The following is a 25,128-nucleotide window of genomic DNA, read 5'->3' as shown; positions in this document are numbered from 1 at the left end:
CATTCATTGACTTATTGTGCTCCTCCCAAAGGATCCTATGATTTAATCACTAGAAACTTTGCCTACCTTTGACCTCTTCTTTCTACCCTAAAGGATTTTCCTGAGTTTTGTGGTTGTTAAGATCAGGGACAATAATATGTTTCCGGCTTCCAGAGTGCCAAATGCTTCTATACTTAAATAAGTTCAAAGTTGAAGATACTAGTTTTAGGGTGGTCCAAAAGGCAATGTGAGCATCTAAAGAAAAGAAAAGGTGGTCAGGGGGAGTTTAATATAGCTGGTTGAGGCTTGGATCTAACTTTTTTTCTTTCTTTCTTCCTTCCTTCGTTTCTTTGTTTCTTTCTTTTTTCTTTCTTTCTTTCTTTCTTTCGTATATGTGTATAGTTTAAATGCCTAAATAGCCTCTCAGTATTATTTATTGAATAATCCATTTACTCACACTAATTAAATATGGCATTTTAATCATACTCAATTATTATGCATACTTATGGCTATTACTAGATTTCATTTTTCTTTCACTGACAGTCTAATTTTATACCAGTATTGCTGAGTTTAATTATTGTACTGTTTAAATTTTTGGTACAGCAAGTAGAATGAGGCCATTCTGACTCATTTACTCATTTAGATCAATATTAGGAAAAATCACCCCTCCAAAAAAATACGAATGGCATTTTAATTGGAATTAATTTCAAAAATTAGTTTAAGGAAATTAATGCTTTTATAACAGTGAGATACTTTTGTCATCCAAGGCATGGTACTTAATCTCCAATTATTTAAAAATTTTTATATAATTAAGAGAAAGTATGTAGTTTTCTTCATACAAGTCACACATATTTCTTATTGAGTTTATTTCTAAATATTTTACATTTTTCTGCTTATGTGGGTGGGATCCATTTTTCATTAATTTGGTTCCAGTTATTATTGATATAAGAAAATCTAGTGACTTGAAAATAATATTGTGTAGATATTTCACATAATATGTATCCAAATTTTAACTAATTTCTTTGAGTTTTTAGGAAAACAGTCTTATAATCTAAAGTACTAATAAATTTCTCCCTGACTTATCCAATGTCTATACTCTTTTTCATACTGGTTTCAGAAAATTATCTTTTTTATTAAATATTTACTTTAACTTCACTAGATGTTACTGAGAAAATATTTTATAGATCACTAACAGACATTCTTATGGATACTTGATACCAAACTTTCAACTCTGGCCCTCAAAAATATTTTTTGTAAAAGAACAGGGTAAAATAGAACAATTCTTAACTTGGAAGTTGGGATCTTCTATCCTAACTGCAGCCCTGCTGCTAGTTACCTATATGACCTATGAAATTTTATTATACCATATCTGTGCCAATTATCTCTGTGGAAATGAGATACGAAACTGACTCTTTTTTTTTCTCTCTCTCTCTCTCTTTTTAAATTTTTTTAAAGATTTTATTTATTTATTTATTTATTTATTTATTTATTTATTTATTTATTTATTCATGAGAGGCACAGACAGAGAGAGGCAGAGACACAGGCAGAGGGAGAAGCAGGCTTCATGCAGGGAGCCTGATTCAGGACTTGATCCCAGGACTCCAGGATCACTCCCTGAGCCCAAGGCAGGCACTAAACCGCTGAGCCACCCAGGGATCCCCATGCAACTGGTTCTTACTGAGTCTCAATTCTTCTTGAGTCATAAGCCTTTTTGGAAAATGAGTGGAAGTTGTAACTCTCTGTGATAAATTCCTACATCTGTTTAAATAGTATGCATAAAACTATAGTTTGTATATTCTATGATACTTTTTCATGGGTTCCTTGTAAATGGGACAAACAAAAACATCCTAGAGCTAGATGATCTCTAAGATTGTTTTCAACTTGGAGAAGATTCGGTTCCAATTCCTTTAAGAAAATTGCCTTGCACTTGAAACTTGGGTTTTTTGAAGAAATAATACCTAGTCTGTTGACGTATCTTTTACCGAGAGTGAGACTCAGTCAGAAGTGCTCCAACTCAATAGTAGAACATTTTTTCAACTTTCTGTTCTTTCCAGGGTTTTTACTATTAGAATGTAATTGTATTCTGTACAATAATATACATGCCATGGAAATCCTCTCCTGTAATCCATTTTTTTTCTAAATTTCTTAACCATTGGAAGAATTTAGCCACAGCCATGCACTGTCAATTTTATGATGCAAACAAACTCAATAAACAATTTCACTTTACATGCAACTTTAAAGAATTGTAATGATTTCTTAAACTGAGAGAAAGCAACGCTACTCTCCAAATGGATATAGAAATAACTTGTGATTGAAATGTTCAAATTTTCATTTCTGGTTTAGTCTCTAAATGATAGTCCGAAGCAAAGCTGATTTCCTAATATCTTAGAACTTCAGTTATTTGGACAGCATTTGATTAGCTCAGCTGGGGAGTCCTTTTGCAAAGCAGCCTTTAATGCCAGCATTTTTTTTTCAACCCCTATACTCAGCAACCTTAGGCAATTGAATTGGCTCCAGTTGAGTTACTATTTTATTCCAGCTAACCTTGGTTCATAGATCACAGAATGTTAGTGTAAGGAAGAGCCCTAGAGAGAAATATTCTAAACTTCTAATTTTACTTACTTGCTTGCTTCTCATGATGTACTGAGAAGAACAGTGGACTGGGAGTCATGAAATTAAGACTCCAATCTAGGCTTCAGGTTTCATATTTCTTCTGGGTAAAATGAAGTGGTCAGAACAGATGATCTCCAAAATTGTTAGAACATCAACTTATTTTTTATGTGAAGAAGAGGGGTACAAAAGATTTTCAATGGAGATTTTCTACTCTAAGGTATTTCTGAAGATAGAAATACATATTTCTACTTCCAAAAATATGTGAACTGATTTTTGTTATTTTTGGCCCTTATTTCAAAGAGGGCGTAGTGTTGACCTGATGTATGTCTTTTTAAAATTACATTTTAGTCTATATATCCCTTTCCTCAAATCCAAATACACTATTTTTAAATTTCCAGGGCTGAAGTGTAAAGATAATATTTTTAAGAAGTAATAGAAAAGGGACACCTGGGTGGCTCAGCGGTTGAGTGTCTGCCTTTGGCTCAGGGCGTGATCCTGGGTCCTGAGATCAGGTTCCTCATTGGGCTTGCCATGGGGAGCATGCTTCTCCCTCTGCCTGTGCCTCTGCCTTACTGTGTGTCTCTCATGAATAAGTAAATAAAATCTTAAAAAAAAAAAAAAAGAAGTAATAGAAAATAACTTGTGATTTCAATGGAAAAGAATCAGGGTGTCAGGATTTTTCTTAAGTTAGTATCTTCTTTATCTTTTTTTAATATGTTCCCCTCATCACTAAATTCAAGAAAATTGGATCCAGGTAACAGTTTTTCTGAATAGCAACCCTTGATGCAGCCTCTCCCGTCTTCCCACTAACATTTATATAATGACCAGGATAAAAGCATCCTAACCATCTTAACCATCATCAAAAATTAGGATCAACCATTGATCTCTTATTACTAGAGACAAGAATTTCCACAAAATGACACATAAATAGGTTTGGATTTTAAAATATAACCAACAGACAACTTGAGCTTCAAATTTTGAGAGATCTACACTAACGGAAGTCCTTCATTCTATACTCATACTCTGCCCTTTGATTCAGAGAGCACAGGTCTGCAAGGAGATGGGACAATTATCTTTGTTGCACAGACATTCTTTTAACGTCAAATAATAGCTCTGCCAGGCTCAGTAGGTTTTCTATTTCATCCAAGATTAGAAGAAAATTTCAAATATACAAAATTTCTCATCTTAGAGATGTGGGCAGGGAAAGGAGGTACTACAATGTAAATTGTCAATATTAACTGGTAAGTAGAGAATATAGATTAGATAGACTTTGAAAAACTAAATGTCACCACCAAATAGAATTTAAAATAGTGCACATAGCTTATAAATCACACAAACCATAGGACGTATAGAAAAAGACAGGAAAAAAGGAAGTATCAAGAAAACACAAGGGTAAGAAATAATACATCATGATTTTAATGAAAAGTTAATGACATGGGGAAAAGCTCTGGTTATTTCAAATGAAGAACTCAAGATACAGATTTCAGTGCATTATATGATTCCTATTTGGGATAAAGAGGAAGTACACACACACACACACACACACACACAGAGAGAGACTAGAAATAAATTCAGTAAGTAGTGGAGTTATTTGTAAATTTTTCTACATTTTTAAAAACAATAGACTTACATCAAATTAATATTTAGTTACGTATATTTAGTACAAACTACATACATGGTTCAGTGCTTAATATATTTGTGTACATTGTCTCATCTGATTTTTATTGCATTTCCATGAGACAGATATTTTCAACCCCATTTACAAAAAAGAAACTAAAGCTTGAAAAGTTTGAGGTTTCCTAGAAATCTCTTTTTTTAAATAAAGTATTTTTAACATACAAAAGATTAGAACAAATGGTGTAGACACTGTTTGAGATTATTTTGCCGTATTTGTTTCATTTGTATTTTTAAAATAATACAACATTACAGATAAAGCCAAAACCCCATTACCCACTAATTCCCACTTGCTCCCTTCCTCAAGTTGGTGCATAGGCTCTTCTTGGATTCTATTTTTCGCCTATGCAAATGTATTAATAAAGAGTGTTTTATTTTGTCTCATTAGCTTCCATATAAATTACCACAAATAGAAGTCATAGTAATAGTAACAGTAGATAATTAAATAGCAGATAGTAGTTGATGATAATAATAATACATTGTTGCAGTGTCTTACTTGGTAGTGTAATATGTGTTCTTTCCCCAGATCATCACCAACAATTACTATGAATGATTTTAAACTTGCAAAAATCTAGGGTCAGGGAGAAGTGGAGGGTAAATGAAATAGCGTCATGTTTTAATTTCCAATTCCCTAAGTAAAGTAGAAGATATTTTCTTTTTCTTTTTTCTTTCTTTCTTTCTTTCTTTCTTTCTTTCTTTCTTTCTTTCTTTCTTTCTTTCTTTCTTTCTTTTTCTTTCTTTCTTTCTTTCTTTCTTTCTTTCTTTCTTTCTTTCTTTCTTTTTCTTCTTTCTTCCTTCCTTCCTTCCTTCCTTCCTTCCTTCCTTCCTTCCTTCCTTTCTGTTGTTTCTTCCTTTTTTCTCTTCTGACTACTACAGCTTCCTCTTTGGTGAATGAGACACTTAGCTCATTAATTTACAAATTCTCTTCTTTCCTAAATAATCTTTCTGATGCTCTATATTTTTAAGTGTTAAATCTTTAAAAATTACTACTCAATGTGTATGTGACTTATGAAGTTAAGTGTTCGTTATTGATTTTTAATTACATGCATTAGTTGTCACAGAATTTGGTCCCTATGACACTGGTTCTTCAGGTTTGTTGACACTCATTTTGAATATACTCTTTGGTGTTTGGATTAGGACATGCATATATATTTTTTGCATATAATTTTGCAAGGTTTTATATATGTTTATTGGGTCAAGTTTTGAATTTAGTTATACATATGTTATAGATCCTTATTAACTATTTTCTATCAAATATAGACTGAAATTTTATTTGGTGCTCTCTCAGATCTCTGTTTTCCATGGTGTTTGGCTTCCTTTTAATAGTTCTAATTCCTTCCTTTATGTCCATTAATTGAATTTAAATATTTTAAATATATTGTCTTAATTGTATTTCCCTTTTTTATTTTATTAATTCGAGTTCATTGTATTTTAATATTTATTTCCTCATGTATTTTGATGTTTTTCATTTTCATTGTCAGCTCATCTTCAATAGGACTTCTTTTAGAAATCCTGTGCAGAGGGAGGAATGAGAATATACAGAATTTTGATTGTTTTTGTTTGCTTTTGCCAAGGACAGAAACATTATTTCTTGGCCTAGGATCAAATTCTTAAAAATTGCTTAGCTTCAAGGTGCCTCATGGATAGTATATATTCAGACACCAATGTATGCAAGGCACAAGTCTGAATTTAAAAAATTTCTCTCAAGAGATTACTTTTTTCAAACTCTAGTTTCCTTGTCTTTCCCATAAGCTGTTGGGTAGATCATTTCTACCCTTCTCCATGCATGTGTCGCGGTTTTATACCAGGTGTCAGTTCAGTGTTTGTAAGATTTAGGTATTCTCTCCTGTGCCTGAATGGGTGTGAAATCCAAGGCCATAGACATCATTACTTCTGGTCAGCTTCCTATCCTTCTCTCCCTATCAGCACCATCACCATGCCAGCCTTCAAATTTGCTACTCCTTTTTTTGCATGTGAAGATTTCACTTCCTCATTTGGAAGAATGCATATATTACCAGTATTTTCAGGTATTTATATCAGAAAGCCTTACACACTAGCCAAGGTCATTATCTTGCCAGAACTACTGTATCAATTTCTGCCCCAAATACTGTAACCTAAATTCCAGTGTGATCTCATTGTATGTTTTGTTTAAACTATAAGAATGGTTGTAATCTAATCCTAAAAGGCCAATTCAATAAGGGTTAATTACTGAAGACCTGATTCCCACTTATGATATATTTATAGGGGAAAATCATTTAAATGTAAGACATCAAATCTCCAGTCCTTCAAACAGAATTGTTCAGTTACTAGGAAAATGAATTATGCTGCTGTCTAGAGAAGGCATCATCAAATTGCTTGATATAGAATTATTTCTAGCTACTATATTAATCATATTCTTTGGAATAGGTGACAGTTCAATGTACTGCAGATTATTTTCATAAGAGACTATAGATATATTGAAAAATAGAATAGAAAAAGAACTGAGTCTTTGAGATTGTTGCATTTAAACTCTACAAGGTTTTCAGTATTTACTATGAAATAAATATTTGTTGAGGACTGAAAAAAGACAGTGCTATGAGCTGCAAGCAATGTAAAGAGTTGTAAATTAGAGCCCCTGCCTTATAGAAGTATACTCTCTTCTTGGAGTGTCAAGAGATAGACACAAAACTACACAAAAATTATTTTTTAAAGGCTGATTTGCTGTAAATTTGCACACATAAAAATTTCCTGAAGAGTTTTTTAGAAACAGGGCACCTGGGTGGCTTAGTGGTTGAACATCTGCCTTTGGCTCAGGTCATGATCCCAGGGTCCTGGGATAGAGTCCCTCATCAGACTCCCCACAGGAAATCTGCTTCTCCCTCTGCCTATGTCTCTGCCTCTCTCTGTGTGTCTCTCATGAGTAAATAAATAAAATCTTTAAAAAAGAGAGCTTAGAAAGAAATAAAAATAATTTTAACTGAATTTCTTTGAGAATGGCATTGGAGATGAACTTTAAAAGGTGAATACTATTTTAGAGGAGAACATTTAGAGAATATTTAGGTGTGGTATACATGGTGTGAATAAATTCATGGAAGTAGGAAATTTCACAATGCATTTGAGGAACAGTTAGTAGATGAGTTTGTGTGGAGCAGAACATTCTTGAATAAAATAAAAAGTTAACAAGAGGAAGTCATAGCATTTATGGATGAAGGAGGCCAGGTGTGAAACTAAAGGTTACTGAAATTAAGTTCTGAAAGAAGTGGAGAATGCAAGCCCTACTTGAGAGAACCAACTATGACCTAGGTCCAGCTACATTAACTGATTTTTTCAGAGAATTTGAGAGTCAGGATTTTTTGTTAAATGTCTGATATTTAAATATTGGCAAGTAATGCAGAACTTGAAAAGCACAATGTAAGCACAGTGTAAATAACTGGACCTGATCCAGTCCATAGGTAACCAATTTGCCTTTTCAGATACACAGTGAGTAAAAAGAGAGATAAGGCCAAAACAATGGTTGAGAGTTTTGGCTGAGATGTGCAGATGTGATCTCTAAGACAAGAGAGACCAGAGAAGGTGTGACCTGATTAATAGAGTATTTTAGAAATCTTATTCCAAACTCAAAACAGAGAAATGTAGGCAATACTTCTCCTTGTGATGTTTGTCAAACTGTTTAGTCCAGCTGTACATTCACATGAAAAGGAATACACATGCTATTTTTAGGAAATTTGTCTCACACTTTATATCCTCATGTATATATACTTCTATATGAAGTATAAGCTTTATATACATAACTAATGAAAAGTTTTCTTCTGTTTGTTATCCTCATTGTGTGATTACTTTTATAAAGTGGTATTAAATTTATAAAGAATTTCCACTGGAGTTATTTCTCCATTTGAGATTTTAACAAACATGACCATGAGTTATAGATAAAAGATAAAAAGATAATTGGACATTTTATGTAAACCAATTAGACATCTGGTTTAAAAATGTCCATACCTCTTTCCTTGGTTCTTGTCATGTGTGTATGTTTGGGTGTTTGCTTGTATGTCTTTCTCCAACTAGCCACAAATAGAAGAAGTGATTAAAATGTGGTTCATAGTTTAAGACACTATGGAGACTACTGCTAAAATCTCTTTACTGACAGGTCATTTACTTGGACAGAGTCTTTTGGTTTTGTTTTTTTTCCACTGAGATTAGTTAGGAAAGACAGAGACAAATCCCAAACTTAATTCCTCAGAAACTTAGAGACCAGAACCCTGTTAAGATAGAAATGATTTATGAAGTCTCTCTGCAAAAATGGTAGATTTGTTTCCTTGTATATTTGTCCATGCCCTTGTCCTCTACACCAAAATTAAATAGACTGGCAGAAACTGGATGCCAGAAGATTCCCTCCGTTGAAATATTAAAGATGGAAATAAAAGTTAATGTACATCAAGCTTTATACAGCTTTCAAACTCTTTATCCATTTTCTCTCATGAAAACATTGAAAATTAATTTTGGGCTGGATAGCTTCCTGTAAACCTATATTTGATCTCAAAAGATCAGATGTCACATGACTGCTTTTAAGAATGCGAGTTCTAGATTCAGACTTCAAAACCTGAATCCTCTGCTTACCAACTGTGTGGCATTTACCTGTCTAGGCACTGGCTCCTCATCTGTGAAATAGAAGCAGGATTAGCTTCTTTACCAGGTTATGATGGAGATTAAGTGATAGGAAGTGATTATCAGATGCTCATTTCATGTTAACAGCAGTTGCTGCCACTGCCACTGCTGCTGTTTTAGCTATCATTATTCCTATTACTGCCCTATGATATTTTATTAAAATCATGACTCTCACAGCTGATTTTGTTCTCCAGAAACTTTATGTACTTGATTTATAGTGTTGAAGCCAGCACGCAAACTGCTCGCAGTCTTTACTGAAAATCTGCTGCTGATGGTCAGAGATTACAGTTTTATTTTTAGTAGTCTTTCTAGCCTGAAATGGAATTCTGTCAAGGTTGGCTTTTTTTTAAGTGTCATATATAGAAGGGTGGTATTTCTAATTTTATCATTTGCTCATAAAATCGTATTTTTAGTGCTAGTTAATCCCATTAATTTTTTTAAATATATTGGTTTAGGCTTACAGATTGCAAAGCTATTCTGTGGCTGAAATGGTATATCGTGGAATATGTGGAGACTGACCCTCTAGGAAATAACCAATGAAATTATTTCAAAGAGCCAATTAGTACTTGATTTAAGAGTATGTCATAAACTGAGGAGACATGATTCCTATCTCCAATACAGTGTTTTGTATGTTTCATACAAAAAAATGCTTGTTCATAGCAATGCAAATATATTTGCAAATCCAAAAATAATACCATGGTATAATAGGTTTCTGAAGAATTAGATCTTCTTAAATGAATAACCCAGTATTATTTTGTTTTTCTGTTGACAACATGCTTGATGAGTGGTGTAAGCAAGTCATATCAGATAGTCATTCTTAACAATTATCATGGCCTTACTGAGTGTGTGTGTCTGCGTCGGGGAAACAAACACCAATTCATTGCCACTGCCAACTTAGAGGATTTTACATTCTTTAAAATTGGTGAATCACATATTTTTCATTCCCTGGAAGGGAAAGATTCCATCTTTGGATGGCAAGCTCAATGGAATTATTTTAGTAAAAGTCTCTATTTTCTGAGTCAATAATTGCATTGAAATATTGATCAAACAATTAAAACATCTTTATTCGACCAAATATTGAACTGATTTTGATGAAGGCAGATGTTTTGATCCTACCATTTTGAACCCTGCATTTTAACTAACTCTGTGGATGTTTGTCCTTACTCTCTTGACCCCTAAGGACATTTCCATTGTATATTTAGTATACAGACATTTTCACTAGAACAACATTTCTGACTTCTCATCTAGAAGTCACTTAACTTCATTATACTTAATTTTTGTATCAAATACCTATACAGCAGTGTTAAATAATTCCTTTCCATTTCCTTTTTAAAATTTCTATTGAAGTTATTTTTTATCAAGGTAAGTTCTTTCCTGTGTGAACTTTGTACCAAAGACTTAATTCATCAATCAATTTTTTTCAAATCAGATAGAATGAGTTTTCTTTTGTGACATTTCCAGCAAGTTCAATTTTCTCAATGTACGTTTTAAAGAACTAATTTTTGTTAAGAAGATTTTATTCTTCCATCATTTTTGGTCAATAACAATTTTACCTTGTGCAGTTGTAGCTATTATGATTTTTTTAATTGATTATTTCTACTGTGTCTAATTTGTCCCTGATCAATGTTCACTGTCTCATTGTTCCTAAAGAATGTTTATTTTCAATCAGGTTATTTTGTGTTGGTAACTAGCGAATGTGAACATGGTCTCTTTTCAACTTCATCAACTCTATTTGTTTCATTTCTACTAACCATGCTTATTAATTGATAGCATAATTAAAATATGTTTATGTCTCTGAACAAGGAACAAAGAGCATGAGATAGAACAATGATGGCATCTACATGGAGAGAGGCATCAAATATCATTGCAGTCCAAACAGTGGGTCAACATGTCCTTCGAATTTTTAGACACCTCACTGAAATTAATCAGGAGACATATGGTTTTGCTAAGTGATGTAATGCCTCAATATGTTTTATTATCTGTCTATATTAATGGATAACTTTATTCTAACACCCAAATTTCCCTACTGGCACATGTCCATTTTTAGTTATATACATGATATATGATGAAAATTAATTGTCAACTCATCTTCTAATTTAGAAAGCTAATTTGTTTTGGAATCATCTAGTTATTTGTGACAAAGTGATGGAAGACTGCAGGAAAGGTGAAAAAGATCCAACATTTTACACAGTAATCACTCCAGGCACCATGACAGATGTTTAACAAAATTATCTTCTTCAAGCCTCTCAAAAACAAGAAGGCATTTTTAGTTCCTTTTTTAGTTGAAGGAGTTGGAACTTAGAGGGCTAGCTTCCCTGAAGTCAGATTGTGAAGTAGTCATGGGGCTGAAGTCTAACCCATTCTGCAAAACCAAAGCTTGTTTTATATTCATGGCAAGTGTATCTATTTTGCAATGATTATGATTGAGAAGGATATATTTTATCACTTAATAAATATGTATTGGCTGCATATTAGGTGCCACGCCCTGAGTTAGGCTTGGGAATCAAGCGTATAAGATGACAATAATTCCTACTCTCAAGAAACTGCGGTCTAATGGGAGCTGCAGGCAGATAATCAGATGAGATGAAAGGGCAGTAAAGCATCCAGTGGTGGGAGGGGAAGGAGAGGGACAGAGGGCTAAGCAATGGAAATGAAAAATTGATTACATAGATTACTGCAAAGTGAAAGGGGATAAAAATAAGTCCTAAATGAAATCACTGAAGGTTTGAGAGTTTTGCAAGATCCTTAAAAATGTTTGTGAGTATTGCATCATAGTGATGATGATTCATAATGATTAAAAATTGTAATCTAGATACCAGCATGAGACTTGAATGCCAATAACTCAAACTCTTCAGTATGAGCCTCTCCCAAGACTGAAAACGTGTTTCTCTTTCTTCTACATTTATTGAACTTTGTCAGACCGAATGACCCTGAGATAAACCCCCAGAGGTTTCTCCAGCGGTTTCTCAAGGCCTTGGTACCTTTTGCCTTATTGTTTCTTCAAAAGTTATTTCTAGATTTTAAGAATGTGCAGTATCTTTTTCATTATGAGTATTCTCAAAATAAAGTTGAAGGAACCATCCCGATTCTAGCAAGAATTATACTAAATTCATCCCCACATTATTTGTGATTTGTTTCTCTGACACTCACTCCCTTTCTGTCTTTCTCACTCTCTCTCACCCACACATGCACACGCGCACACACATGCACACATGCATATACCTAGGAGGAGAATGATTTGGCAGTTTTCCTGTTAATTTATTCAAAGGCTTAACATTCTTGCCACAAAGTAATCCATTATATCAAATGTTAGTCCTTGATGGAGCAGTTTAAACCCAACTTTCCTTTTGGTTGACTGCTTTTGTTGATTTTTGATATCTTGGAAGAAAAGGAGGATAGTTTTAAGTTTGCAAACTTGCAGGCTAAACATACTTTACATGACTTCCTGTCCCATACCCTTCACTTCAGCCCAATTGCATAAACTCCTTTTCTCCATATGTGCATTAAATGTTCCTGGCCTAGTGCCTTTAGTTAACTTCCCAAATGCACTTTTCCTCCATCTCTGTTATTCTTTGCAGTACACTCTGAATACTCTCCTTCTCTAAACCATTTCTGATTGCTCCAGCAAGGGGCCCTTGGTTCAGACAAATGTACACTATTATTAGAGTTTCCCAAGCAGACTGCAAGACAATGATGCCCCAGTTCCCTTGTCTTTACATCTCACAGCATCTCAAGCATTATACATGGTTACTAAATAGTTGCTAAGTGAGTGAATTAATTAATGAATTTTGAGCTATTTAGAAACTCCTGAACAGGTGGAAACAATGAAAGTAATATGTTAGTCTCCCGGCTCAAGAAAAGCCTCTCTTGAGGAGTGGTGGGAGGTTAAGAAAGAGAATTGATCTGAATGTACACTCGGCTGGGGACTGGATGTAAGAACAGAGCTTTCAGGAACCAAGTCCTGTCATCAACCAAGTCTTTGGTCACAATTGCTGACCAAAACAAACAAACAAACAAACAAACAAACAAACCAAAATACAAAAATTAACTGCATTCTATTCTGAGACAAAACATCAAAGATAGACCTGAACAATCTGCAGGATGTTCAGAAAAGGGAAACCGGGCACAGGAAGTGGAGTCATATGACCTTGAAAAGTGGTTGCAGTTGAGCATTGACAGTTGTATTTTTAAACATAGGAAATACTGCTATATTTTGGAAGAAAAGAGTAGAAATAGGGCCAAAGGGTGGGTAGCCAGGGGAGGCAGATTGGATTCAACCCTAGTCTTAGAGAGAGCCTGGGCTGTGACTACAGGGTAACTCACATGTTCCTGGGTCCTCAGCAGTTGGAACTGGGAGCCAAATCCTGCCTCTGCCACAGCCTGGGCTCACTAGGGTTGTGTACTGCTCCCTCAGCCGTGCCTACCCATGCTACTGCCACTCTACCCATGCTTCCTGCCACTTTTTCTCAAGATGTTCTGGTGTCTTTGGACTTCTTTGTTTTCATTACTATGTTCCTCTTGCGGCTTCTGCTCTATGCCTAGAGTGGGACAGCTTTCTCCCGGAATGACACCTACAAAACCTGCCCTGTGGCATTTGAAACACGTTTCCCAGAAACAGAACTGAAGGTATTTCAGAAGATATCATCCAATGAAAGTAAAAACACCTTCTTCCCCCAAATTGCTAGGGTAAGACTTAGGCAAATATGTAGATAAACTATATACTGTACTTTGATTACAGTGTGAGTTAAACCAACTTTTGCATGCCAGGCTGGAGACTAAACCATCTTTTGCCCTTGCTTCCATTGTTTCCAATCCATTAAAAAGGCATTACGGTTGCCAAATAATGAATTTGTAAACAGAGTTGGTATCTGCGGGTGAAATCAAAAGTCAGATGCCAATGAATGGGATGGTTAAAACATGGTTCAAAGTACTTAGTTTACCTAATATTTTTAATAAGGTCCAAGAAACTACATAAGAAAGTGGGTTTTCATAAGAAAAACAAAAGCTGTGTGGTCTCTAATTCCTTCACAACATGGACCTGACCTATATAAAGTCTCTTGCAAAGTCCATGAGAGGATAACCAAAGAATTCTATTCCTGAAAAATGAAACCTTGGGGACTTGCTGAGAGTTCAGGCTACAGTTCCAAAAAGCTTTCACATTCCCCAAGCTTTTGCATACACTGACCATTAACACATCAATTCCCGCCAACTGCCTTTAGAATAATAGCTAAGGCTTCTGGTGGGGGTGGTGGGGCAGCAAAGAGCATCACAAAAGTTTCCAGTCTCAAAATAAAAATAACACCATGTCTCCTGACCACATGTCTTAGATGATGGTGACTATAAGCAGCAGAAGGAGTATGGAAAATTTCTATTTGCAGGTGGAAGGGAAAAGCAATGACATAGAAAAATCTATTGCAGCAGCCATTTCTATAAAAGAGACGAAGTCAATCAGGAGCGTGCTAATACCAAAATCTTGATTGACAAGAAGGATCAAAAGGTAGCATGATATTAACTAGGGTAAAGACTCTCAACTCAGACAACTCCAGATTCAAAAGCTGGTCCTTCTCCCTAACAGATGTCTCTCATGTTTGACTTAGCCTTTCCAAGTACTAATATTTTAATATCAACATTTTAGATTGTAATGCTTGGCTCTTAGAGTTGTAAGAAATTGTTAACACAATCGATGATTAAATTAAATGATATATAAAATATTCATCACATTTGATGATCAGCGTGTGGTCTCCAGCCACGAAGGCACAAGCAAGAATATTATGACATACTGTTTTTACCATAACAAATCAAGTAATGGCAAAGAAATTGATGACAAAATATTATGAACTTACATCCTATCGATTTTGTGTCTTCAGTACCTCAATACAGAAAGTGACATTTGTAATACGAATGATACAAAATCCCTGATTTGCAAGAATGATGTGATTGTTCACGTTATTTCTGCTACCATGTTCATTATTTTATACGGATGGAAATGAGATGGTGGGTTAAGATTTTATACCAATCTTGAGGAATGAAGGATTTTAGAAGTCTGCATTACTTTCAGTAAGACAGAAAACCTTCATTCCTTTCAAACAATGGCAGCAACAATAAGAATAGCTTTTTATCTAGTGCTTGCTGTGGTTAATTCTGCATTCTGCTAAGCCCTTTATGTGAACTGTGTCACTTGACATTACAGCAGCCTATGAGGTGAGTTACTGTCATGTTCTCCATTTTAGCAAGAAGGAGACTAGGGCCCAAGAAGATGAGTAAGTTAGCTAACATCACACAACTAAGTAGCACTTTCCTATGCTGCATTGCTTGCCTTCTGAGTTATTCAGGTTTACAGAACTCCTTGGTCAGATACATTTCTCTGTTGTCACGTTTCTCTTCTGCATTTTTCCTGCATCTCTTGTTCCTTGATTGTTGTCTCTGGGCACTCTGTCTACTTCTCGTTTGTAAAAATTTCCATGCCACCTGTAGGTGTCTTGGGCACACCTGTGTTAACTTCACATCTGACCCCTCAGCCATGTGCTGGCAAAAAACTTATTTTGGAATGTTCATGCAAAACTCCCACCACTTATTGTATTTCATTCCCCCATCAAGCCATCAAACAAAGTTAGTTATATGTTTTAAATGCATTACTGGACATTCTTCTAAAGGAGAACCAAGGCTGACACTTCAAACTTGGTGTTTTATTTTGACACATGGGTATTTCCTAGAAACTTGAAGAAAATGCCTTTAGAACATAGAAAATGCCTTTAGTTTCAGACCTAACTAAAGGTAAAGAAAATCCAGAGGACTCTTTAATGGGGCATTTGAACACAACATTCTAGCATATTCTATGGCTTAATTTATTTGAATTACTTTTATAATTGAGATGTTAGAAAATGTATTTCCTTTAATGCATTTGGAAGAAATGTAATTAGAACTTTATTTTGAAGTTCTACAAACCAGAGAAACTTAAGATTCCTTTTTAATGGATATCAAAGCCTATCCTTCTAATTTAAATGACTGCCAGGCAACTACAACAGCTGAGAAATGGTTTGCAAACGTGGGACATGTCAATTCATTTTTCTTCCCTAGGTTTGTAGCAACTCTGAATCTTTGAGAGAAAAGAGAAAACATAAAGGAGATTGGGAGCAGATAATGAAAATAAATTTAGCATGCCACAAAAGTAAAATTACTTGGTTGGATTCAATTACTTTTACCCTAAATTATTTTCCTGAAACTTGTTTTTGTCTCTTTGTGCAAAGAATGAGTGCTTCGGATTAGAATTTTCTTATCGAGTGACAAGTTGTCTCTGGAAATGCTACTCTGTGCTCAGACATGAATGTATGTCACAAACTCATTAAGCCATGAAAAACATATAAGCAATGACTCAGGAAAAAATGCTCATGGTGAGGCAGATCTGAAAGCATTGTGAACTGTATGAGCATTTCATATAGGACGGTTAAAGGCAAATAGTTCATAGTTTAGGTTCTGTTAACTTAGCCATGAGCCTAATCTTTGTTAGAATTTCCTTTATTTTTAACCAAGATTTGAAAGGCATTTGGAAGTGCCTCAGTTGGTTGGAAACAGATGGCCTGTACTGCCTCTTCTTAGGACCAGTCAGAAAACTCTACAGTAGTTGCTCAACTGTGGCTTCAGGTTGTTTCACATTTCGTGTTCTTTCTGGAGGATTTCTGTTTGGTTTGATTTTTGTTTTTTTGCTGCATGTATTAATGATCAATTTTGGTAGTTTACCATAGTGTGTAACCTTTCAATTCATCGTTGCTGAAGTGAAATGCTGGACCTTAGCAATCAATAGTCAGGAAATTTCTTTCATACAAACTTCATATTCAAGTAGACTTTAGAGAACTGGCAAACTCTGGACTGGTTTTAGCGCAAGCAGTACATCTTTTTGTTGACAGTATCAACATCACATAATATTGCTTCTGAAAAATTGTTCAGCAGTGGGAATAGAGCAGAAATGATACACACATCAAAATGTGAAAATCTCCCATCCTTATCCCATCAATATTTGTCGATGGGTTATCACTCAAATAATTAAAAACAAATAAAAGATGGATTCATAAGATCATGGGTTATTACACAAGCATTTTGCTTTAAGAAAGTCAACCACTTGTGATGAAACATTACAGGATCTTGTTTCATAAAATCTTAGATCTGAGAAACATTACTAAAAGATTATGGAAAAAGAGATTACTCAATCCAATCACCTCATATTCAAGATGGAAAAATGGAAGACCAGAAAGGCTAACTGGCGCTAACTGGTGACCCATATAGGGTCATATATCAACTTAATTAATGGCAGGACCAAGATTAGGATCCCAATTTCCTGACTCAGAGTCCAGCCTTTCACTGTATGGTTAATCCTTTTTGTTTCAGACTTTTACCTCGAAAGTAAGTTATACCATTTCAGAAATGTAAGATACCTCCCGGTGTATGAAAACCAAAATGTGCTATTAGTGGGAACTTAAATGATGGAGTTCCTATTCAAATTAGGACCCCAGATTTATTGATGCCTTTTCTTTAGTGGAATCAACAAATCAGTATCAAATACCACTGTAGCGTGGTGCCCTTCTCGTCTAATCCGCAGTCACATCCTGTAACATGGGATGAAGTAGAGGTGGAGATTGAGTTTTGAAATCTAAGTCTCTGAACTCCTTAACTCTTTATTACATTAAAATATTGAAAGTCCGTAGTTTAGTTAATGGTAATGTGTCAATGTTAATTTCATAGTTGGACAAACATTAAGATATTAATAGTAGAGGAAACTGGGTGAAGGATATATAGGAATTCTTTGTACTCTTTGCAACTTTTTATTAGTCAAAATTATCCCAAAATAAAAAGTTTGTTTAAATCAAAAAACAAACAAAACAAAAACCTATAGCAACAGGTACTAGTTGAACCTTAAGAAATGGAGATGAATATATAGATATTTTAAGAGACAATGGAGATGAAATCTTAAGCTTTTTTGTAATATTTTTTGGGGGTTAACAACTCCTTTTTGAATATGTATAACAGTAAATACAATACCTGACAAATGCTTTGGCTTTCCAGTACCACACCATCACCACCCCCACAAGCCTACATAAACACATGCATACACTCAGACTTCTGACACCTAGTTTCATATCTCTCACTCACTCCTGCAGCTGGGCAGGCCTACACCTCAGCCCCTTGTGGGAGGCTGAAGAGATCAGAGAAGTTCTCATGCTATGCACTACAATCATTGTCTCCCATGGCTTTGCCTCTCCCAGTAAGACACCTCCTGCCTTAGGACTCATAAAACAGTGTTTTTCTACCTCTCATCTGAATGAAGTCCAAAAGGATTAAGTATGGAGGGAGGGGAAGCAAATGTTAACTATAGTATTTTCTATGCTTGGAATTTACATTAGAAGCCTCTTGATCCCTGTTGAAGTAATTTTCAGGTTCTAAATGCCATGTTATCCCATGTCTACATTGTGGATTATGTTTGGATAATTCTTCTATTTTCTCTGATATGATATGTGCCTTTGAGACACAATCTCCCACTCTAAGCAAAAGTGGCCACTGAAAATGCAAACTTACTAAATAATGGTTTCCACAAGCACAATTAAAAAGATTGTTTAAAATTATTACTTCTTTATAAAGTATAGTATGAAAAAAAAAAAGTATAGTATGGTAGAAAGATCATGGATGTTTAGTTAGAAAAGTATGGACTTGCCTCTCAGTTCTAAAACTCCCGAAAAGAAGGGAGAAAATTGCTGAACTTCTCTGTTGGGACTCATCATCAGTTTTTTATTTTTCTTTTGTTTTTAAGGCAGAGTAATTGTGATAGTTGTATGAAAATAATGTTATGTGGAAGCCTAGTAAAACATTTGGCATTTAGTAAGTGTTGGCTGCTATCGAAAATGTTCTTGATTCTCCACCATGTCCCCTCAATCTATATGATTCCCATCCTTAGGATCTGTAGCTATGTATCCATGCCTGAGGCACTGTCTTCAGGTATGGAAGGCTCCTTTGCTAGCAGTCATGGCAATGGTAGGGAATTCAAACTCCCTTGGAGCCGCCGTCAATTATTGATAGCTGATAGCTGTTATATATATATATATATATATATCCCCTGCTCCAACCGAAGGTGTGTTCCACACTGATCCCAGAGGTTCCCCAGTAGGATTAGGCTGCAGTTGTCTATAGCGGTAACTACAGACACACTTCATTGGCTGCTTCCACTCTATGTGCCCCTTCCCTATTGTCTCCCAAAAATATTGACTGGACCCAAAACTTACATAAATTACTTATAGATAAAGCCATGTCTCAGAGTCTGCTTCTGGGAAGGTTTAACTATACTATTTCTTTTTTACCATGTTTGTATTCCATCATAAAGGATGGTACCTCGCTTGTAAAGGCATTCAGTTACACTGCAATGCTGGTACTCTTAGGTCTGTAGCACACTGAGGTACTATGCATAGTGGCCAAGAATTTGAGTTCCAACAGTGAACATATCTGGATTAAAATCCTGAGGATTTAAAATTGCCATATTGAGCAATTTATTTAATCCCTCTGAGTCTTAGTTTTCCTACCTTTAAAACAGGGATGATAATTTCTAAATTGTTACAATGATTAGTGAAATAATGAATCAAAATATGGATGATAACCTATCCCATAGAGTTAAGGCCTATCCATGAGTTGGAAGATGTACTGCCCTAGTAGAGTGTCTGGAGCACAGGAAGTCCTCAGCGAAAAGTAAACTACGCGCCAACCTAGTAACAAGGAAACTCTAGCATGGGCTCCATTGTTGCGTCTAGCTAAACCCTAATACAGCATGGTTCATTCATACCCAATTAAGTAAAGTACCATTTTGAATTTTGGTGTAATTATGCATGTGCTAGTCCCTTCTCTCTTTTCTCTATCCATACAAACATATCTTAACACACATATAAATCTGATTTACTAAGCTTATATTTTACTGGGTAGTTTTTATATTCCTAAGGTATTTTATGTGACCAAAGAAATTCACCATAGGTCTTCCTTAAATAACATGTTCCTATTTCTTTCATTAAACCTAAAATAATTTACTAAGTGCTAACCTAAACTAAGCTTTTCAAGAATGCATATGTTGTATAAAGCAGGTCACACCTGTACAAACTGTACACACATGCATTGTAAAAGTAAATAAGTTGGGCAGCCTAGGTGGCTCAGCAGTTTAGTACTCCCTTCAGCCCAGGGCGTGATCCTGGAGACCCAGGATCGAGTCCCCACATCGGGCTTCCCTGCCTGGAGCCTGCTTCTCCCTCTACCTGTGTCTCTCCCTCTCTGTCTCTCTCTGTGTCTCTCATGAGTAAATAAATAAAATCTTAAAAAAAAAAAAAATAAGTGAGTTATTGTAGGAAACCTAAAGAGTAAAATAATTAAGAACTTCCATTTAGAGTTAAAGTATGTAATTAAGTGAAATATTGAGCCCATGGTAAGAATACAATGAAAAATATATGTATTGAATTATACTAAGTTACAGGCTCTTCTGGGCTTTGAAATTGATCTTTATTCCAGAAATATACTCTTTTATTTATCTAATCAATTTTACTAATGATAGGATTATTTTGTTATCTTTTGTTTTTATGAGAGGGGAATGTATTCAGTATATTTAGATTCTACTTTATGTTGTGTATGTTTTTCCTTCAAAATGTTCTTTAGGAAAAAAAATTGAGCAGAAGCAGACAGACTGTTCTAGGACATCCCTTCCTTTAGAGATGAGTTTCTCCAGCATAAAAAAAGATTGGCTTCCAAATTGGTTAAACTGTTTTTTCTGTACAGTACAGTGACATGTTGTCTTGTTACAGTGAACATGTGCTCTCATTTTGGACGAGCTGTTCTGTGAAAAAGTTTTATTTAGCCCACAGATCCAATCCCCGGATTTGTGGGTGTTACCTCTTTTCCGTGTTACCAGGTTTTGTCATCATCATTATTGCTTTCGCTCAGTCAGCTGTAACACAGTTTAGTAGCAACCTTTCTTAAAAAACAAGATGTTTCTGAAAATAGACAGAACAGTTGGCTAGACAGAAAAGAGATATCAACAAAAGTAGGTCTGTCGTTCCTCTGCATTTTGCTCCCTGAATCACTTCTGAGATAGCTTTCCACATTGTAAATGAACAGGCATTGGATGAGGATATAATCTGTGTGTCCTAATACAAACTTTTATCCTATTTTAATACCGAAATCAATTTATATGAGAACTGATTTGTTTCAGAGAATTCTTATGTCTTTTACTTTTATTCAAATTAAGGAACTTAACCAAATCTATTGACTGGGTTTGTTTGTTTGCTTTTTTTTTTTTTTTTTTTTTTTTTTTTTAAGTGAGAAAACTGGCTTCTGTAAGTAAATGAATACTTTACTTCAAGATCAGTAGATGGTCCAGTTGCTTCTTCATGGTCTGATTGTATAGCTGATTCAGCCAAGAGGAAGCAGTAGCTTTATTGTTTCTGATTTTTTTCTTCTTCTGTGCATCAACTAAAACAAAAAATAGGTCATGCAATATTTACTCTTTGGCCAAAATGGTATTCTTCAGTTGCCCAGTAATTAGCAGAAATGACCAATATGGAACAAAGGGATGAGAGCCCTTCTAATCACTTCCTTGTCCAGTAGAAATAATACAACAACAAACCTTTCAGAGCACAAGTTGGAAGACACATAAGAAACAGCCAACCCACTGGCCATTCAGCATCCTCTTGTTCTCAGATTTGATAGTATTTGGATCAAATGCCAACAGGGGCACCACTCTGAGAAATCAACATCCTGAATATGACAATAAATTCAGATGTTATTTCTGCTTCCTGATTTTTTTCTGTGTCTAGACTGTTTTCCTACAGTGTATATAAACATACCAGTAATATTTTTTAAATGCACATTTGATTTGCTTTTGTGCTATCTCTTCAATTAATCTTGGATAAGTTGTTTTTATTTCTGAATCTTTCTCTATACTAGATTAGACTAAGTTTTATTAAGTCTCCTTTTATCACTTTCTCTTCCCACTCACTTCTAGAACAGAGGTTTTTAATCTGATATGTATGAAGGGGCTTCAGGAAGCCATGAACCAACTAAAAATGAATACAGTGGTGCAAGAGTCTTCACATGAATTTTGTTCTGACAAAAGGATCATGTCTCTCTTCAGATTTACATAGAGGTGTATTACTCCTTCAATTTTAAAAACCACTGCCATCTGAATTTTCTCCCTTTTGTTGCTATTAGAAAATGCTAATCCTTACCTTAGGTTCTACTGAATACATGTGGTCACCACCTTTCTTTTCCATTACAGTTCACTGCTGATCTCTTATTTTTTCTTACCTTTCTGGATTGTGTACTTTCTTGTTCAATGTTATCAAGAGAAGCAAGAAAGAGAAAAGAGATATGATGCACCAACCCTCTACCAGTAACAGTGGTTGGCATTTTCATATGTGGCACTTCATTGGATCCACTGCAGCCCTACAAGTTAGACAATATCCTTGTTTTTACAAATAAGAAAAGTGAAACTTAAAGAAGTTAGTTGTTCCTACGGCCTGTAAATTAAAGAGTCCAGATTTAAATCTGTATTGAATCTAGTGTAGGGGAGGAAGTTTTTTTCCTTCTTTTAGGTTCTTTGGCTGGCTAATAATAACATTGACATAAGACAATCAAATAAACGAAAAACAACTTAATTTAGTACATATGGAAGTCTCACATAGACATGAGGAGGTCAAAGACAGGTAGTTGAGTCATATGCCATCCTGAGTTAAACTGAAGGGGGCTTCAAAGGGAAGGAATGCAATTCATTGGAAGATAAGAACAATAAATGTTTGGTAAACAAATGTTTGCCTTTCTGATGTAAAAAGTTATCCCTGGTAATAGCTCTCTTTTTGGTATAGGCCCCCTATTTAAATTATTTTAGGCAATTGAGAGGAAAGTAAAAGGCTCTTCTTGAGTCTGTTAGGCCTTGATTGCCTTCAGCTCAAATAATTCACATGCCAAAGTGGCACATTCTGGGGCAGCTTGCCCTGAACCCCATCACTAGTGTTTATTTCATCACAAAGCTTTCCAGACAGAGTAAATATTCATAGCTTACTAACAGCATCACCTTTTATAATGTGAAATTTAATGTTTTATTATTATTCTCTATCATCAAAACATACATTCATTATTCTAGTACAAATTTACAAATGCGTATATGCTGTTTCATTGCATCAATGTTGTCATATTGTCTCATACTGTGACAGAGTGCAAGAATCATTTATTCATTCCTTAATTCATTCTTTTTTTTTTTTAAACATTTATTAAAACTTATTCTTGTTAGTGCTTTGCTAAGTACTGGAATAGTGGTTCTAAATTCTATCTTTGCATTAGATTTTACTGGGGACTTTTAAAAAATACCGGTACCTGGTCTTGGCAACAGAAATTTTAATGCAGTTAGTGGAGACAGCCGTTGGGCAGTGTATTTTTTTAAAAAGTCTTCTAGCTATAGCCAGTGTTGAGAATCATTGTACCAGAGCAGTGGCTTTTCAAAGTGTGGTCCCTTCCATCTGCAGCATCAGCATCATGTAGGAATCTATTACAAAGGCAGATTCCCAGCCCCTACCCAGCCTCCTGAATTGTACCAGTAACTTCCAGGGATGCACTTGGCTATCTCTTTAACAAGCCCTCTAGATGTTTCTGAGGCAAGCTAAGGGTTGACAAACATTTCTCTAGGGAAACAGGATGAATAAGGCACAATACTTGCCATTAAGCAATTCTCTTTGGTCTCAAGGAATTCCCAGTTGTTTAAAATATGCATTTTAATTACTTAGTACAGTTCCATAATCTATAACTTTAGCAGAAAAGGGCAGAATTATTACTACTTAAAAAGTATAATGACTTTCATCTCTTTTGGGGCAGCCATTAAATGAAGTGTTTATAAGAAAGTAGTGGCCAGTGAATAACATCTCTTAACAAAAGTCTTATGAGCCTTATGGGTTCAACTGAATTGTCATAGTGTTTTGTAACATACATACATACAGTGAGAGAGACAGAATTTTAGAATACAAAATCTTAGAGGATAAATATTTCCAATAAAGGACTTTAAAGTTGTCTTTCTGTTGTGTTTCCATTCTATTACTGTCAATAGCCTACTTGCTAGTTCCCATCTTTATTAATACAGTTTCTTTATAGCTTTATGACCACATAATTGACATACAACAAACTGCATATATGTAAAGCTCTTGATTTGATCAGTTTGGGCACATATATACACCAGTACTATAAAACAGTTGCAAGGGGCATCCAGTTCTATTACAGAAACCTCTTAGTAGAGCAGTTTTCCCCCTCCCAGCCCCAAATGGCAGAATGGGGTTGCAGAGGAAGATTCCTGAGTAAGGTAGCATGAACTGGTAAGCCCAATGAATGATGTCAGCCCAAATGAATAAAACAGGGTAAGTTGCGCAGGATGAAAATAAAGCCCATCTTGTCTGTGTGAAGTCGAGATTCTTGTGTTTGTTGCTATTTATCATCATGTAGGGTTTAAAAATACCTACTAGACTCCTTTATCTCTTAAAATTCCAATTGAGAAGGAGCTTAACCACTAGAGAAATAGACAACACTGTTACTGACAGTAACAATCCCAATTTCTCTCCCTGCAGGTGATCTCCTGCATTAGGGGAACCTGTTTAGCTTTGACCACCCATCTGCTCTTGAATGCCCACTTCTCCGCTGGGTCTTAAACAGAACAGCTTGCATAAAAGTGACATTTTTGCTTTTTAGGAATGGAAACTCATTCTTTGCCTTTAATCTCCTTTTAACTTTTCTCTCTTCTTTCTCCTGAGCAAATTAGTATGTCCCTAAATGTTCATTTATCATGACTGCCAGGTGCTAATACTGGGATTTTACAATTTGGGCTTACCTTCTCATTCTTCCATTGCAGGCTGGCTCCATGAGTTGGGAAAGAGACTAGAATCTCCATACTACGGCAACAATACCTTGGGGGGCCCATCGATCCGAAGTGCCTATATTGCCGCTCTGTACTTCACCCTCAGCAGCCTCACCAGTGTTGGGTTTGGGAATGTCTCTGCTAATACAGATGCAGAAAAGATCTTCTCCATCTGCACCATGCTGATTGGTGGTAAGACAAATTCTTCTTTCACACCAAGAGAAGGTGCCATACTATTGCTGTTCTGTTTATTCTGTCATAAAACACAATAGAGGTATGTTACTTAAGTTGGAAGAGTCTAAAAGCACTAATTA

At 35.3% G+C, this 25,128-nt stretch overlaps 1 protein-coding gene across 1 annotated transcript in view; it reads left to right on the top strand.

The window, feature by feature from the left end:
• KCNH8 (potassium voltage-gated channel subfamily H member 8) overlaps positions 1-25,128 on the top strand; it is a 366,249-nt gene that overhangs the window by 269,588 nt on the left and 71,533 nt on the right. The window contains exon 8 of the mRNA XM_038570738.1: positions 24,809-25,006. Within this exon, the coding sequence (XP_038426666.1) occupies positions 24,809-25,006 (198 nt within the window). The remainder of the gene's footprint in view (positions 1-24,808; positions 25,007-25,128) is intronic.

The sequence above is a fragment of the Canis lupus genome, chromosome 23, assembly GCF_011100685.1.
Source record: "Canis lupus familiaris isolate Mischka breed German Shepherd chromosome 23, alternate assembly UU_Cfam_GSD_1.0, whole genome shotgun sequence".
Lineage (NCBI taxonomy): Eukaryota > Metazoa > Chordata > Mammalia > Carnivora > Canidae > Canis > Canis lupus.
This window is presented reverse-complemented; position numbering and strand designations above follow the sequence as displayed.